The 16,589-nt window shown below is 36.3% G+C and overlaps 1 protein-coding gene across 2 annotated transcripts; it reads right to left on the bottom strand.

Annotated features, from left to right (window-relative positions):
• Positions 1-1,589: 1,589 nt before the first annotated feature.
• Positions 1,590-11,281, bottom strand: Clec12b (C-type lectin domain family 12, member B). Of its 2 annotated transcripts, none has more exons than XM_005378942.1 (6): positions 11,185-11,281; positions 9,328-9,426; positions 7,329-7,547; positions 5,999-6,153; positions 5,695-5,810; positions 1,590-1,919 (listed from the first exon to the last, which is right to left on the bottom strand). In XM_005378942.1, the coding sequence occupies exons 1-6, from the start codon at positions 11,273-11,275 to the stop codon at positions 1,769-1,771; spliced, it is 831 nt and encodes a 276-aa protein (XP_005378999.1). In that variant the 5' UTR covers positions 11,276-11,281; the 3' UTR covers positions 1,590-1,768. The 2 variants fall into 2 exon arrangements, with proteins under 2 accessions (XP_005378999.1, XP_005379000.1); XM_005378943.1 differs by lacking the exon at positions 1,590-1,919 and adding an exon at positions 4,628-4,696.
• Between the last annotated feature and the right edge of the window lie 5,308 nt (positions 11,282-16,589).

Here is a 16,589-nt window from a genome sequence, read left to right as displayed (position 1 = left end):
AAGTTTATCTTTGCGATAGTGGCAGTGACAATAAAGTACTAAAGAGAAATGAAAGAATAAAGTGGCTTTTTAAATCCATGTGTATGTCGCTTGTGTTTCAGTCTTATATGCAAACCCATAAACCCCATTCACTTAAAAGTAAAAATACTGACCTACATTTAAATATCTGTTCTTAAATACTGGTTATTTTCTTTGCAAATCCTAGTGAATGTTCACAGTGAATTTTATTATATTGTGCTGGAGTCTCTTTTGGTACGTATGCAAGACATAAATATTGAGCCCCTAGATGGCACTGATGAAGTTGTTGTACAGTACTCTGAAAAGTAACAGCTTTGCACTTGAAGCACATCTATGATTTATACATAGTATTTTCAAATTTACAGTAAATTTTAGATCACTGTTCCATTAAGGTCATTGTCACAGGTTAATTTACTTTTCTCCTTAGACTATAAGTAGTTATAAAAATTGTATGAGAAAATTAAAATTCTTTAATTTTAATTCTTTACCTCTTTAATTCTTTAATTAAAATTCTTTACCAATATTTTAAATCAACAATGTTCTAAAACATTCTTGAAGTCTAAACTTACAATGTTTAGTACCCAGTGTTCAAAGTCACTACCAAACTCTTCTAGCAAAGTTTTCAAACAAAATCATTCTCATAATTTCATGTCTTCAAACAAATTTATTAGTGTTTTTCTAAAATATCAATTTCAAAAACTAAGCTTTTAGATAATAATACTCATATTACTAAATCAGTAGGTTCAGTTACTGATTTAAATGAATGGTAAATATAAATATAAAATGCTGTTTCTACTCCATCTAAATCACAAGTTGTATCAATTTTGAAGATTAATAAAAATGTGTTTTCATAGTGATATAGAGGAGGAAGAGCTTATTTTGTACATGAAGGTCAATACATAGTTGATATACAGTGGTTTAGACAAACAGTTCAAAAATATTTTCAAATCAGCTTGTACAGTGCTGTTGCCCTAGCTACCAGAATTCTTACCTTAGGATCCTCAAATTTCCACATGGTCTAGCAATCTTCACAACAGAGGTTTCCAGACCTTTCTCAATGCTGTGACCTTTATCAGTTCTAATATTAACGTTTAAATTTCACCCTAGTGCCTGTGAGAATATGTAATAATAAAACAAAAAACAAGTTTTTCATTTGAGAGAAAGGAAATTCGATGAGATCATTTGGAGACAGAATAACAGAGCCATGAACTAGCGCTGCTCTAAGTCCTCAAGAATAAAGTTAAACCTGAATAGTCAACGCGACTGGATCAGAAAGCATCAGACACTGAAGTGGAGAATGCTCTGTGAAGTAAGTTCATCTCTCTAATAACTGAAATACACAGTCACTTTTTTTCCCTCCAAGCCACTAGTGGCTGTTAATCAGTGTGACTATACATCAAGGAAAAATAATCAGGATTTTAAGATATTATTGGATACTGACACTTTTTTATTTTAAAGATTAACAGAACTAACAAAACCGCAATGAAGACAAAATCAAAACAACACAAAAACAGCAAAAGTGATACATGACCTCAGAACAAAATGATTGATAGGAATTAACAATGGTTGCTACATTACATACTGTTATCTTCAACGAAGTTGCTCTGTCCACCAGATGTAAGAATGTAAGATTGATCAGACAGTCAAAGAAACTTTTTAAGCTGCCATTGGCTCTAGTAGATAGCTTCTTTCTACACATGGGCTTGAAATAAAAAGTTCCTTAAGTTTTGGTAAATTTATAAAAATTATATTAATCCAAATCTTCAGCTTTCACCAGTGCAGCTGTCTTTTCACAAATCCAAGAAATTTCAGCACTGCAGCGAGAAACATAAATATTTCCTCTTTGAAAATAAGCGCATCCTTTGGATCCATTGATCTGGGCAAGTTCTTTACTGCTAAACCTGAAAATTAATTTATTACAATTAATTATGATTAATTGTTCAACTCTCTGTTGAACTTTCAGCCAATCTCATGAATGTTGAGAGACTTCTGCCACCACGAAGCATCAACATTCTTAACACTGGCCCATCAGAGTTCTTTGTTTCAAGTTAACTCAGATTCCAGATAGAATTCTTTCAGAATCGTTAAGTCCTAGATTGAGAATTTGGTTTCCTTCCACCAAGATGTAGTTTCATTCCTGGAATTCACCCAGTCCAGATTTAATAGAAATATTAAAATATTTTTATTTCAAAGCTTTAAATAAAAAAGCAAAATAAAAAAAGAGTGATCATAGTCTATGTAAAATGTTATCACATCTTACCATAGGAACATATAATTTTGCATGCATTTGTAGATTCTTGGGGGTAATAGAATAAAACAGACATTAAGAGAGGAAAAGAATGCCAATACAGCTGTAGTTCTAATAATATTCCCCATTTCTTCTAGTAAGAAATTGATCCTAAGCCCTAAATAATGTCAATAAAAAATTACTTGTCTAGTTTAAATCTTCTTTCTGATCAGTAATGTTTTCCACTAGTGATCTGCATTATGTCACCATGTTAGTGTGTTGGTTCAGGACTAGCGTAAATCTTGGTGTACATACACGGTCAAAGTGGTTTTACCCAGGAACTAAGGAAATGAATGGGAAAATTGAAGCTCAGTCCCACTAACCTGAGTATGAGGCACAGTTTACCTGACAGCTATAGGACACAAAGAGTCACTATCTGCAGGCTCCAAACCCTCTGTGAGGCTCACTTCCTCTGCACTTTGAGCAGGAGTTAGAAGAGGGATCAAGCATAACCAAAATCCTTTATAGGAAGAAAAACTTCTTAGATTAAAAAATGAAATCTAATGCAGTTATGCTGTGTCATGGTACCATTCCTGCAAGCTTTCTGTTGAGCAACAGTAAGAGCCTGGCATTAATAGTAATCACCACATGTCCAATATCACTCTAGTTACAACAAAGTAACTACCATTTTTGTTCTCTGTTTATCACTCTGCACATGGTGTTCTGCCTATTTTACTTGTGTGAAACTACACTAATTAACTCACTATGATGACTAATGGTGATTAGAGACTTAGAGATTAGTATACGAATAAAAATAGTCTGGGCAAATCTTTGAGAAATGCAAAAAATAAAATAAAATACATCTAAGGGGAAGAGAACAGACATATCATTATAATTCAAGGAATTTGGTGGTTGATAGCTGAATTGCAGCATCTTAACCAAAAATGAATGATATCAGTTCCACATAATGAACTTTGGGAAATAAAGGGAAAGTGGAGCAAGATTTGATATGGATATCTACCAATTTTCAATGATGAATGTATTTAAAATATATTGAAAACATATACTAATAAAAATTCTACAGAAAATAAAACTTCCTCTTACTCTCAAAAATAAAAAGAAAAGAAAATATTGTTGACAAAAGTTATAGAATAAAAGAGGAATAACCACTTGTTGTAGAAGGGAAGGAAAGAAAATAATTCTATACCTGGAAAGATGCCAAAAATTCTAAACTTCTTCCTATATAAAAATATGCATTATTCTTAAAATATGAATAAAAATGGGCAATGTAAATATAGTTCTCATATGGAATACTCGCCAAAATTTTTTTGGTTCATATTCTTTGAAGAATTTTGCAAAAAATCTATGTGATCACTTATGCATTTTTTAAAAATCAGTTCTCTCAGAGAAACTTTAATAGGAATTTTCATGATAGTGTAGGAGCAGGGGTCAGTTGACAAGAATATAGAATAGGGGTCTCATTAGATCTTCTGGTTAAGTCTGACTAAGAGGAGTTGAAACTTCACTAGAGAAAGTCCCCTGGGAAGTAGGTCAAGAACAGTGATCAGAGAAACAGTAAACAGCAGATAAAGAAAGGCGCCGAATGGCCTTGGGACTTGCACCAGAGACCGGAGAGAGAAAGAGCTGACAGGCAGAGTGCAGAGACAGCCAAGTGCACAAGTGCAAGCTCAGAACAATGTCCCCATCCACGTCCAATACAATACAGGGTGACATAACGGAACGGGGGTAGCTAAATTTGGGAAAAGGTTTTAATGGCATCTATGAACTGACACACATATACATATGTATCCACTCTAGAGTCACTGTGTTCATCACATAGAGTACAACAGCTATCCACACACCCCCTCATTAACTGTAAGCTAACCATGAATAAGGAAACCCCTTGCCAACCCCAGCCCAAAGATAAGACCCTAAAAAGTAACTCAAGGACAAGTAAAATACAAACTAGAAGGAAGCTGCACATAGACCACCAGAAGAGAGGACATTAGGCAAGGGAGCCCAGAAACCAACCCAGTTATGGAAAGTTCTGGGAGGGGCCAAAATGTCTCTGACCCCCTAGAAGAGAGGCCAGGGACAAAGGCCCACAGGTAACCATCTTTCCATTTTCCCCTTGCTCTGGTTCTTATTGGAGCAGCTATCTATTCTCTCCCTTTCACCCCTTTCAGTGAAAGATTTTCTTTCCCTAAATTTTGTATCTTGAATGCTTTGCTGATAGTGAAGTTTATGATCCTGATGAGTTGCTTGTCATAACAGAGTCCAGGTGCTTGTTCCACCCACGGACACAACAACAAAACAGAGAAATATGACAGAAATATGACATTCACAAGTCCACACCCTGTCCAGTTGGCAGCCTGCGTAGGTCTGAGCCTGACCGGAAGTAGCTACTGGTCTTTTGCCTCCCTGTGGGGTGGGGTCTCTCTTTGAGGCCGTCTTAGGGTAGACACAGAAGAAAGGAGGCAATTAAGCAGGCTCGTTATTACAGTGACCTCGAATTATTCATGGCTTTAAGTAGCTGTAAAAATGCAATTTCTCAAGTGTTTTATACACATGCATATAGACTTTAAATATATTAATCAAGACTTTAGAGCAGTAGATGTAGCTTTTTAATCCATGAAAAACACTGGCCATAACATCTAATTAACAAGTCTTCATTATGACACTCATTCTCGAACTCAGGAATCAATTCACACTTGCTTACTTAGAATATACCTGACAATTATTCAGTACAAACAAACATATTCAACTGTGTTCTTATGACAAACACTGTCCTTCTGGATTGTTGTGCTAGACAGCACACTACTGGAGTGACTGAACACACAGTCATACAGCATTCAGTCCTGCTTTTGTCATTTTGGAGCTGAGTATGATCTTGGGCAAGTCATTTAATTTCTCAATACATAATTAATTTATTTAAGTTATCTCAATGATTAACAATACTTTGATCAACAAAAATGGGTACACAACAGAGTTTTTTTGAAGAGTTTGTTTATAAAGAATTTTGGAAATGTTAACTTCAAATTCTTTTATATGTACACATAACATATGTTAAATAAAGAAATAAATTTATGTAGATAAAGTTCAGTGCCTTGTCATGATTGTATTACAGCAATGAAATTAGTTATCCTTCCATATAATATTTGTCACTGAAATTCTTTGTGGGCTCTACTCTTTCTTGCATTTAGATTTATAATTTTTGTTTGTCCTTGAGACAGGGTTTCACTATGCAATTCAGGCTGGCCTTGAGCTCATTTTATAGCCCAGGATGGCCTTGACCTCGCAACAATCCTCCGGCCTCAGCCTCCTTAGTGCTGAAATTACAGGCGAGTGCCACCATGGCCAGTAGATATATGATTCTTCACAATTCACATTTATTTTCTCAGAACTCTATGCAAAACTTGGTCTTCCAAACCAAATAACTAGAGACTTACAAGGATGGAGAAGGAATTGACTCATCTTCCCATAGCCAGTTCCTGTCAGAAGGGTGCCATGATAAACCCAGCCAAAAGTAAGAAAGTGTACTTAACGGCTGTGATGTAAGAAAATCCTTGGGAGAAAGCAGAAGAGAAACTTTATAAGCAAACTGTACTTCAGTTTGGAAAGGTAAGTCAGAAACATTCATAAGATTCCTTAATTTTCATTCAAAATCTACTGAATTACCATCATATGGATGTCACTCCACTACTTTCCCAGTGTGGAGAATTAATACAGCGAAGGAAGGACGTTCGATCATACCTTTTCTTCCAAGTTGTCAATCTTCACCAAGGTGGAGTTCTTGTCTCTGCAGTCATTTCTACTGTTACTCCAGGTTTTGTCTTCATTTATTGTGAAATAATAGCAACTGTTTTGGTACCATTGCCAGGTCTTAGGACAAGGATTACATTTGTGGTCTGAAAAGAAAATTATGCTCAACAGTATAAATGCAATGACCCTCAGGTGACTAGGGAAAGGTTGGAAACTACACATAAATCATTTTGGTACAACAGGATCTGAGAGCCAAAACCATAAAAGCATGTTGTTTTAAGGAGCTCTTGAAGATGAAAGTATCCCTCGTTATGGGTTAGAGTGATGGGGATTCCCTTTTCATAGTTCAGTCTTCTGACCTCAGAATTATCAGCTATGCTCTTAACTTCTATAACAGGCTTATGAGGCAGAGTTAATAAAATGAGAGGTTGCAGTATCCAGATTGGTATCTGATGGAGACCACTACAAAGTGGCTCTGGGCAAGATTTCAAAATAATCAATTGGCTTTCCATGTTTACTTGTGAGTTGTCTGAAGAAGTTTAGGCACTTTGTCTGGAGATGAGCATTGCACTCATAGTCCAATGGATGTCACTATGTAAAGATTTATATTTTTTAAATATTTTTAAAAAATTATAAATCTATAAACTCTATGAGTCCCTGGTCACCATAGAGGCTGTACTGGCCTGTGAAGCTGTGACACCTCAAAGGACAAGATAAGGCCACAGTTTAGGATGTTTGGCTCCAACCCCAATTAACTAAAAGGAGATTGCAGCTGCAGGCTCTACACTCCTACAAGAAATGCCAACCTAAAGATAAGGCAGTTCTCCTGATTGACATAATTTACTACTTGGGAAAATATTTCCCAAGGTCCTGCTAGATTTCTGTGTTTTCTTGAGTATCCTTCTCCTTTGATTGAAAACCTAATAAATATAGGCTGTGCAGAGAAGTCTTTGTCTTAACCCAGAGAATCTCAAATTCTGTAAGAAAGTTAGACCCTCCTGGAGCCTGAAATCATTTCAGTTGTCTCATTTAGTTAAGCCTTCACCATCCACCATTTGGGAGATTTCAGGCCTGATCAGCCAGGAATAACTAAGGGCTATTAACCTGATAGGTATCATTCTAAGATGGTACCCAAATTTGTCTCTGTGTTTTCAAAAATATTAATAAATCTGTATTTTCCTTTATTGGCTATAAACTTAATGTGACATCATCTAGAAGGCACTGGGTGACATAACTCTCATATCTCAAAGTACCCTACATAGCAATTTAAATCAGTACAATAGGTTCTATCTGAGTAGTTAGAAGAGCTAAGTCTAATTACCTGAAGTATGAATGATTAGTTCTTTGCAGAGTCTGATGGCCATTTGCTCTTGCCTCTTCAGTAGATTGGATACCTGTGAGTTGAGAAATTCCATCTCCCTGGGGATGATCTTGTAGTTGCCCAGTTGCTGGGATAAATTATTCTGCTGGTGGTGAATGACTTCTGGAAGCTGACTCGATTTCTCTGAATCTGAGTTCATCTCACTAGACATCTGCAGAACTCCAAAACAGAACAGGAGACCAGTTCATAATATTCTTCTTTTCTCAAATAGTCATCAATTGTTCTCTTGACACAGATATTTCTTATATTGTTTAGTATTTATTAGTAACTTAATATTTGAAACATGAATTAAGACTCAAGGAAACCACCAAATGCCTATCTATTCTGAATTATGTATGATTCATCTTTATAATCTTATTAATTTTAAAATTATTATTGTACTAATATGAAAATAATGAATTAGTAATTATATATCTGACATTTTATCTAAGACATCTCTCCCTTTATATTGGTGGATTTACATTGGTAGATTGGAATTGTTGATATAATTATAGTTTTAATATAGTTTAATATAATTATAGAATTCTTTGGGACAAAGCATGGTCTGCAGACTACATGGAAATATTTTTGAAAGCAGATTTTAATGGTGTATCAGATGATTTGTAATCCCAGGTCCAATAAATCTTCATTTTTACTGACTTATAAGCAGCACAACAAATTTATGAACACTTACCCTAAAAGTACACAGAATATTAGGAAAAAACTTCACCCTTCTATGGTGAACTAATGAACATGTATCATTACCTCTTCGTGTGCATGTGTGTGTGTGTGTGTGTGTGTGTGTGTGTGTGTGTGTGTGTGTGTGGCACCAGGGATAGAACTCAGAGCCTTCACACTGAGCTACATTCCTAGCCCTTTTCTATTTTTTTTTTTATTTTTTATTTTGAGAAAAGGTGCTGCCAAGTCACTAAGTTATACAAGCTGGACTTGAACTTGACTTTCCTCTGCTTCAGCCTCCCAGTGTGCCACCATGTCCAGCTTCATTCATTTTTTTCTAAAGTTTCCATCGTAAAAGATTTACTGCTAATTCTCATAATGATGAGATCCTGGACACTTATCCTCTCTGCTAGGACATCACTTTTTTTCAAAACAGGCTGTATCATAAACTTCCATATATCCAAAGAGGTTTGTTCAAATCTTAATTTTCCATGAGATCTTACATACACAAAAGGAAATTAATGTATTAGTGTAGACATTAGTGTCAACAAACAAACATTTTTGACTGTAGGTCTCCTGAAAATAAACTATGTGCTAAATCACCACTTTATGCCAGTATTCTATAAAATATGTATTTTTAGGATGTTTTCCAACTTATATCCAGAATGTTAGTACAGGAGTCTCACTCCCAGTGTTCCAAATATGGGTCAGAATCAGGAGAATATCTCCTTTTATCCTAGGCCCTGGGGAGTGGAGTTTCTAATGTTATGCAGAGATTGTTCAATTCCTGGGTTTGGCATGTTAGGGCCCTTTTCCTCCTTGTCTGGATGATGTTCTTATTCATACAAGTCAGATTGTTGCTCTACTCATTTTTCTCCATACTAGAAAGTTCTAGATTGTTACTCTTATGTTAAGTCTTCAAGGTAAGTGAAATGGCATGCCTTGCTTTAAATATATCTCCCTTGATTCCCTGATTGTCACCGCTGGAATATATGTGGGCATGTCTCTAGGTAGGAAAAAGCTCCTACAGTATTAAGTAGTAAAGTTAGAGTCTTTCTTGTAAACCTATCTACTTTATCAAGAAAAACAATAAATTTGGGGCAGAATGCTCATAATCATAGAATATATCCCTTGCTGGACATGGAGATTATAATAGATATGAGGTCGCAGAAGTGTATTAGAGGATTTGAAATATTAACATCTGTTTGTAACCTTAGCTAAACTTACATGGTTTACAAATATGCTTCCTAATCACTTTTCTTTCTGTTGCAAATATACTTACACATAATCCCCAAGACCACCAGCCCAAGCAGCAGCACCAGGCAAAGAGTCAGCAGACCAAGGGCAACCTGACGCCAAACAGGGGACGGAACTGAATTCCCTGGAAAGTCAGCGAAGGGAGAATGAGTAAAGAGAACTGCCATGGAGCCAGCACACCTCACACCTTATTTCTCCCACTTAAGGAGTAACCAGCTATTAAAAGTTCTCTCATTTCTTCAATACCACTCTTCAGAAAATTCCTGATATGAAGTGCGATAAGGACCCAATCTCCCGTTCTCCTCCATTTCTCTGCTACTGTTTTTTTTTTTTTTGAACAGTAATTTTCTCCAAACTTTTAGGCTTGTTTTCATCATCACTCTCCATTCATTTTCAGATTCACTGATTTCATAATGTTATGTTGTGAAAACTACTTCTCTGGATAATGCTAATAATAATAAGCAAGATTTCAAGTTTCTCAGATTATGAATGGTGCAGATTTCCAAGATGCAGATTGCTCTACCTGCCTTATAAAAGTGGATTCTACTTTTAAAAGTAACTTTTATCTTCTACAAATAACTTTTATTTATTATTCCTGCCATTTAACACCAAGTAAATGATGAATGAACTCTGAACAAAAGAATGTACAATCTAACCTACAAATAGTAGTATAAACCAGAAAGTCAGTATGTAATTCTTCAAATACATGTACATATAATATTTCTTCCATTTTCCTTGATTCAAGACCTAATTGCAACTAGCCCAATGTTTTGATTAATATAATGTCCAGGCGTACTGTCACATGGACCATATCCGTGTTCCTCTTTTCCTCAAAGGAGTTGGAATTTAAAAACAAAATAAGCCTGAAAGGCATAGTCACCTTTATTAGACATATGCAAAGTTTATTCTGTCATATTTTTTGTGTAACCTCCCCCACCAAACTCTTCCCAGCACAGAGATGCATAAAGAAACAAACAAACAAAAACAAATCTGAAGAGCAGAGGAAAGTCATTCATATAATTCAGATGATTCAGGACAACCTGAATAGTTAGCAGCCTCCCTAAGCTAAGGGATATGGACTTATACACCAAACTGACATCCAGCCACAGAGACCGGCCTTTTCTCTATGTGAGTGTAAAGAAATGAGTTGAAGCTGGATCCATGGCTGGGCCCTACACACGTTAGCTGCATAACTTTGGTTAAATCATTTAATTTCTTTCAATCTCAGTTTTCTCATCTATGTAGTGGAGAAAATACCATATTCTTTCATTTACTTCACATTTATATTTTGATAAAGATGTGATGTAATATATATACAATACTATGCAGGTATTGTTTTCTTAATTCAGTATTACAAATTATGCATTGGATTTCAACTACCATAACTTAAAAAGAGATTAGTTTTTGCCCATTTCTGACCTGTGTATCCTCCAGATTTTTTCCTTCAGTTATTTAATGCACCAAACAGAAAAATTTTCCTCTACATTCTCTATTTTAAAACCTCCAGTCTGGCTTCTAAAAAGATATTCCTCTAGCATTTCCTGAAAGGCATAAAGAAATGTTGTAATTTATAAACAGAAATCTCTTGGTTCCCGAACTCAATCTGTGACACATTCAGGAAAAGATTTTCATTACAATGTAAACCTCCGTGACACACACTGATATACACACATGCACAATTAAAAGAGGTCCTGAAAGTTAAACATTTTCTCTTCAACACTGGTTCATCGTACCATCTTTTCACTGTATCATGAAGGCAATGATTTGTCTCCATTTGTGAGATTCCGCTGCACATATCTCTGTAGCAGTATCAGAGAAAACATTTCAAAGCCAAAACATCGGTCATTTCCAAGTTCACTACTTATTTTATCTGAATTCCTACCTCTATTTTTTAGGTTATTTTTGTCCTGGTTATTTCTTGTTCCAGAAGAATCCTCAAATGTGAGTGTCGCGTCAGTCATTTCATGGGACATAATAGAAGAAAGCACTACTATAAATTACGTAAATAATGTTTCACTATCTTCACTCCTGGGAGAGGGTGTTCTTTTCAAGGCTAAGAGTGTGTACATTGATCCAACTGACCCAAGGCACGTCCCACTGCCCCTCCGCAGGGACAGAATGACAGCCAGTACCTTGGCACTGAAAGTGAGTGAGAGAAGTCCAATATTCTTTTGAGGAATTAGAATGCTGCAGAGCTTGAGCCACAGCAGCATTGTTCCTTGATGTGAGGCCCAGGAGCACAGCAGAGGTTTTGGTTTCATAGGGATTTCCCATGATCCTTAGGCTGCTCTGAATATTTGAAAAGTGTCAAATTGAGAAGGGCTCAATTTGGCAAATGGACCAGCACTCTGAGAGGCTGAGGCAGGAAGATCTTAAATTCTAGCCCAGCCTGGGCAATTTAGTGACTTAGCGAGACCCTGTCTCAAAATGTTGATATAGCTTAGTGCAAAGACCTTGGGCTCAATCCTCAATATATATGTTGGGGGAGGGGGAGAAGAAAAGAGAGAGAGAAAGAGAGAGAGAGAGAGAAGTTGTCTACTTTATAAAAGTCTAAAATTATCTAATTCTACATAGAGATGGTAGCCTGGGATGTAGCTCAGTGGCATAAGCGCCTGCCTGGCAAGTACAAGGTCCTGAGTTCAATTCCTGATACAAAAAAAAAAAAAAAAGATCTACATAGAGATGGTAGATTTGGTTCATTCTCAACCACATCAGATATCAAGTAGAGATAAGATGGAAAGGATTGAATGGCTCATGTCTGGTTGCTGCTAGAAGTAATCCAAACATTTACGTGTGGTGTGATGGATTGACAACTGGTGGTCAACTTGTAACACCCAGCTGAACTGAAGCAGCATGGTGCTGGGTGTGGAAGGCCCACCTGAGGATTATGGCCAACAGCATAAAAAAGAGGACTGGATGGGAAAAAGTTTAGAAGTTGTAGGGAGCTGTTGGTTCTCCTGGAGGAGCTTTTCACACTAGCTGTCCTGATGAACTCAGCTATTCTAATCATCAAAGGAGCTCAGGACCTTGTTGTCACTGAGAATGCCTATGGTTCACTTTGGGTGAGCTCTGGTCCTCACTTTGAGCATTGTTTCCTGGCTCCAGAGGGGAAGATGGTACACTGCTCAGGCTCCTGAAGAAGGTTGTCACATTGGTTTTCCTGATGGGAACTTCTCTTTCCTCATCATTGGAGGATCTCGCGACCTCACTGTTGCTGAGGATGGCTGTGGTATTTTTGAGGGGAGCTCTGGTTCCTCCTTTGATCATCGCTGCCTGGTTCCAGTACAGATCCCTCAGCCTGCTAGCACAGATCCTTCATCCCACTGGCACAGATACTTCTCCCACTGGCACTTTCTAGCTTCCACCACTGATCTTTGGACCTTCTCAGCACAGAACCTTGAAACAGATCTGCATGAGACATTGTCCTGGGCTCTAGGCCTCCAGCTGGACTCATGAGGGGCATTGTTATAGGCTCTAGGTCTTCATCTGGACTCATGCAGGACATTGCTGTGGGATCCAGGCTCTCAGCTACATTCTTTTGGTCTTTAGTATGTGGACAGATTTCCTGCACTCTCTATGTATATGACTATTATAAAATAATCTTGTGACAATGTGTCCTGTACGGTACTGTTTCCCTTGTAAATTCCTGACTACAACATGCGGGTAGGAGTGCATGGGTAAAGCGGAGGTGATTGGGCATGAAGAAGGGCTTAATCATTGTCAAAACTGGATATGCATGGAAGTTTCCTTCTGCCACGGGTGACTAAGTGCCTAGCAGAATAATCCTTCTAAGGTAACTAATTCTCTGTGGCCAGATTTTTTTTTTTAAATAACTATCTGAAGTTTCAGGAGAGTAAAGAAGCAGGTAGATTCTTAAAAAAATGAGATAGATAAGTGGTAAGGTGTGTGTTGTTACTTTTAATTGGTTTACTCTCTTTAACATGGAGGCAGCCCACAGTCCTTATGTGGCAGAGCAACTGAAACTATAACAGAAAACATGCACATTTCAGGCTGGAAGAATCAGAAGGAGGATTTTGAGACTATCACAACCATACACAGTACTGGAATGATTGATTCCCTACACAGAGCACTAAATGTGGAAGATCATATGACAGTCCTCAGGCCTTCAAGCCTCTGTAATTTATTGCATTTCATTTTTTAGCTGTTATTTTTAGTAGTACATGTTTGTGTTAAGTAATGATTACATTCCTTCTGAAGAGTTAGTACAGGTACATAACTCATCTTAATCCCTTTTCATTCATTTTGTTCATTTTATATAAAAGAAATCATACAATATTTAAGCTTGTCTGTTTGATTTACTTCACTTAATGTTATGATCTCAAGGTACATTCATTTTTCTACAAATGACTGAAGTTTACCCTTCTTTATGAGGAAGTAGTACTACATTTTGTATAAATACTACATTTTACTTATCCATTCATCTGTTTCTGGAAATATAAGCCGCTTCTGTTGGACAGAAACCATCTGTTGATGGACATATACACCACTTCTAAGGTTTAGCTGTTATGAATTGTGCTACTATAAACGTGAGTATGCATACATCACCGTAATATGGTACCTTGGGGAAGATACCTTGAAGGGAACAGCTCAGTCAAATAGAACTTCAAATTTTAATTTTTTCAGGATCTCCACACAGATTTCCATAATAGTTGTATTAGATTTCCTTCCCACAAACAGTGTAGATAGGTATTTTTCTCTACAGCCTTGCCAATATTTGTTATGATGTGATTTCTTGATGATAGCCATTCTTTCTGAAGCAAGATGGATTCTGTGTTGTTTTAATTTGTATTTTTCTGATGGCCAGCGATGTTGAACATATTTTCATGTATTTATTGGCCATTTGCACTACTTGTTTTGAGAATTGTCTATTTCAGTAGCTCAAGTTTGACTGGGTCTTTTATTTTGGGGGTGCAGGTTTTTACATTTTTATATATTCTAAATATTAGTCCTCTGTCGAAGGAATAGCTGGTGATTTTTTCCTATTTTGTAGATTGTCTCTTCACTTTATTTATTGTTTATTGTCTCCTTTGCTGTGCAGAAACTTTTAATTTAAAATATTCTCTTTTGTTGATTCTTAATTTCTTGAGCAATTGGGGTTCAGTTCACAAAGCCCTTTCCTGAATGTTTTCAAGAGTTTTACCTATTTAATCTTCCAGCTGGGTGTTACAAGTTGACCACCAGTTTACCTATTTAATCTTAATGTGCTGCTTCCAGTCATTTCTGTTTTACCATTTAGATCTTTGATCCAGTTTGGTTTTGGTTTAGTATGTGGTGAGATACATAGATCTGCATTTTTTAAAAAAATTTAAACCTATCCCTATCTTTCTTAGAACAAAAAATGTCCAGAAAGAATAGCTCCAATAAAATTGAAACAAACTCACTGCATGAGGATTTACAGTCCAAAAACATTCAATCCCATCACACAAACAATAAAGAGTTGACCTGTTTTTTACAAAATCTTGTGGCTAACATTTGGAAGAACACGAGAATAACAGTATATTATATATGCAATTTATCACTTAGTCATAACAGCCCTAGGACTTACAGAGGATTTTAAGTGACTAATGCTATTTCTCTTCCTGTTACAATTTTATTACAGAATTTAGTAATTTATGTAATCACTTCTCAGCCTTTTGGCTAAGATCAAGTGTAGTAATTTATGTAAGATAGAAAATTATTGCTGTGAATCAACAGTAGGTAGAATAATAGCCCCAAATAATATCTGATACCCATATGCTCTGAATATCTTAATTTTCTAAATATCTTAGCATCCATATTCTCTGAATGCGACAGTCCCATGGCAAATGGAGCATTGCAGATGTGATTAAGATTACTGACCTTGAGATGAAGAAAGTACCCTAAAACAGTTTAATCTCATGAGTTCTTAACATGGCAGTTTCCTAGGTAATCACAGAGTTTTGTGACCACAAAGAACAGTGAGAGAGATTCATCAATGCTGACTAGTTATGAAAGAAGGACGCTAGGAATGAAACACTTTGGGCTAGCAGGGAGCAAAGCAGCTTCTCCCACAGACCCTCCAGACAGGAACACATCTCTACTACAGACGATTTTAGCTGTTGAGACCTATGTTAGACTTTTAACCTACAGAGTTGTAAGATAATAAAATTGTGCTGCTTAAACTGTTAAATCTGAGGTCATTTATCCTTGTAGCAATAGGAACCTAACAGAGAACCAAAGAGAATATTTGGAAGGTAACACAAGCAAGGGCACTAAAGTGTTCCTTTGGGATGAGGCGGAAGTACTTTGAGGGAAGACTAGAGGGCTTTGTGTTTTCAGATGACTGGGGAATGGTTTGAGGTTTCCTGGGGTGAAGATGATCTTAGTCAAAGGTCTCCAGAATGAAAAACACACGCCTCTCACCCTTGACTGTGAAGGAAGTTCAGGAAAACGATGTAATAACACATTTCAAGTAACATTTGTGCCTATTATCTAATAAGCGTACTTATATTGCTTGTCCATATTCTTTTTGTTCCCCCAAACTCAAGAGGTGTTCATTAAAAGCAGTATTTGTAGAATATAAGTCTAAACTTCACTATGAAAAATATAGAAATGAATAATAAATTCATACGTATATCTACTATTCAAAATAAGTTAGATACTGGCAGAAATAACATGAGAAAAGTTTAAAATAAGTAGATGACTATAAAAATGAGAAATTAAGGCTGTTTTTTGTATTTCCACTGATCTTAATTGTCACTAAATTTTGCAGAGACTGAAGTTTGTTATTTCCCTAACTATTTTATACATTTAAGGTTCCTTGAGAAGTATGGCAGTTCTGACTATCATACATGAAATAATGCTTGGGTAAAATAGTGATTAAGAAAATCTTATCAGGTTCTAAAACTCAAACTGCATGAGAAATACTTCAAAAAGCCAACAATTAAGATTTCATCTTATTAAAAAGTTTTTGCACATCAAAAGAAATCAACAACAGAGTCAAAAGACAACCCACAGAGTGGGAAAAAAATTAGCCAATTGTCCCTTAAAGATTTCTATCTAGAATATATAAAGAACCGAAAAAACTCAGACCTCTCCAAATTCAAAGACCCAATCCAAAAATGGGCATCTGAGATGAACATGTACTTCTCAGATGAAGAAATACAAATGGCAGATAAATATATGAAAAAAAAATGTTCAACATCATTGATCATTTGAAAGGTGCAAATTAAAACAACTGAGATTCCATCTTACCCCAGAAAGAATGGCTATCATCAAGAAATCAACCAATAACAAATGCTGGAGGGG

Source organism: Chinchilla lanigera, unplaced genomic scaffold (assembly GCF_000276665.1).
Source record: "Chinchilla lanigera isolate Chin_1 unplaced genomic scaffold, ChiLan1.0 scaffold00012, whole genome shotgun sequence".
NCBI lineage: Eukaryota > Metazoa > Chordata > Mammalia > Rodentia > Chinchillidae > Chinchilla > Chinchilla lanigera.
The sequence above is the reverse complement of the archived record's forward strand: the minus strand, read 5'-3'. Positions and strand labels throughout refer to the sequence as shown.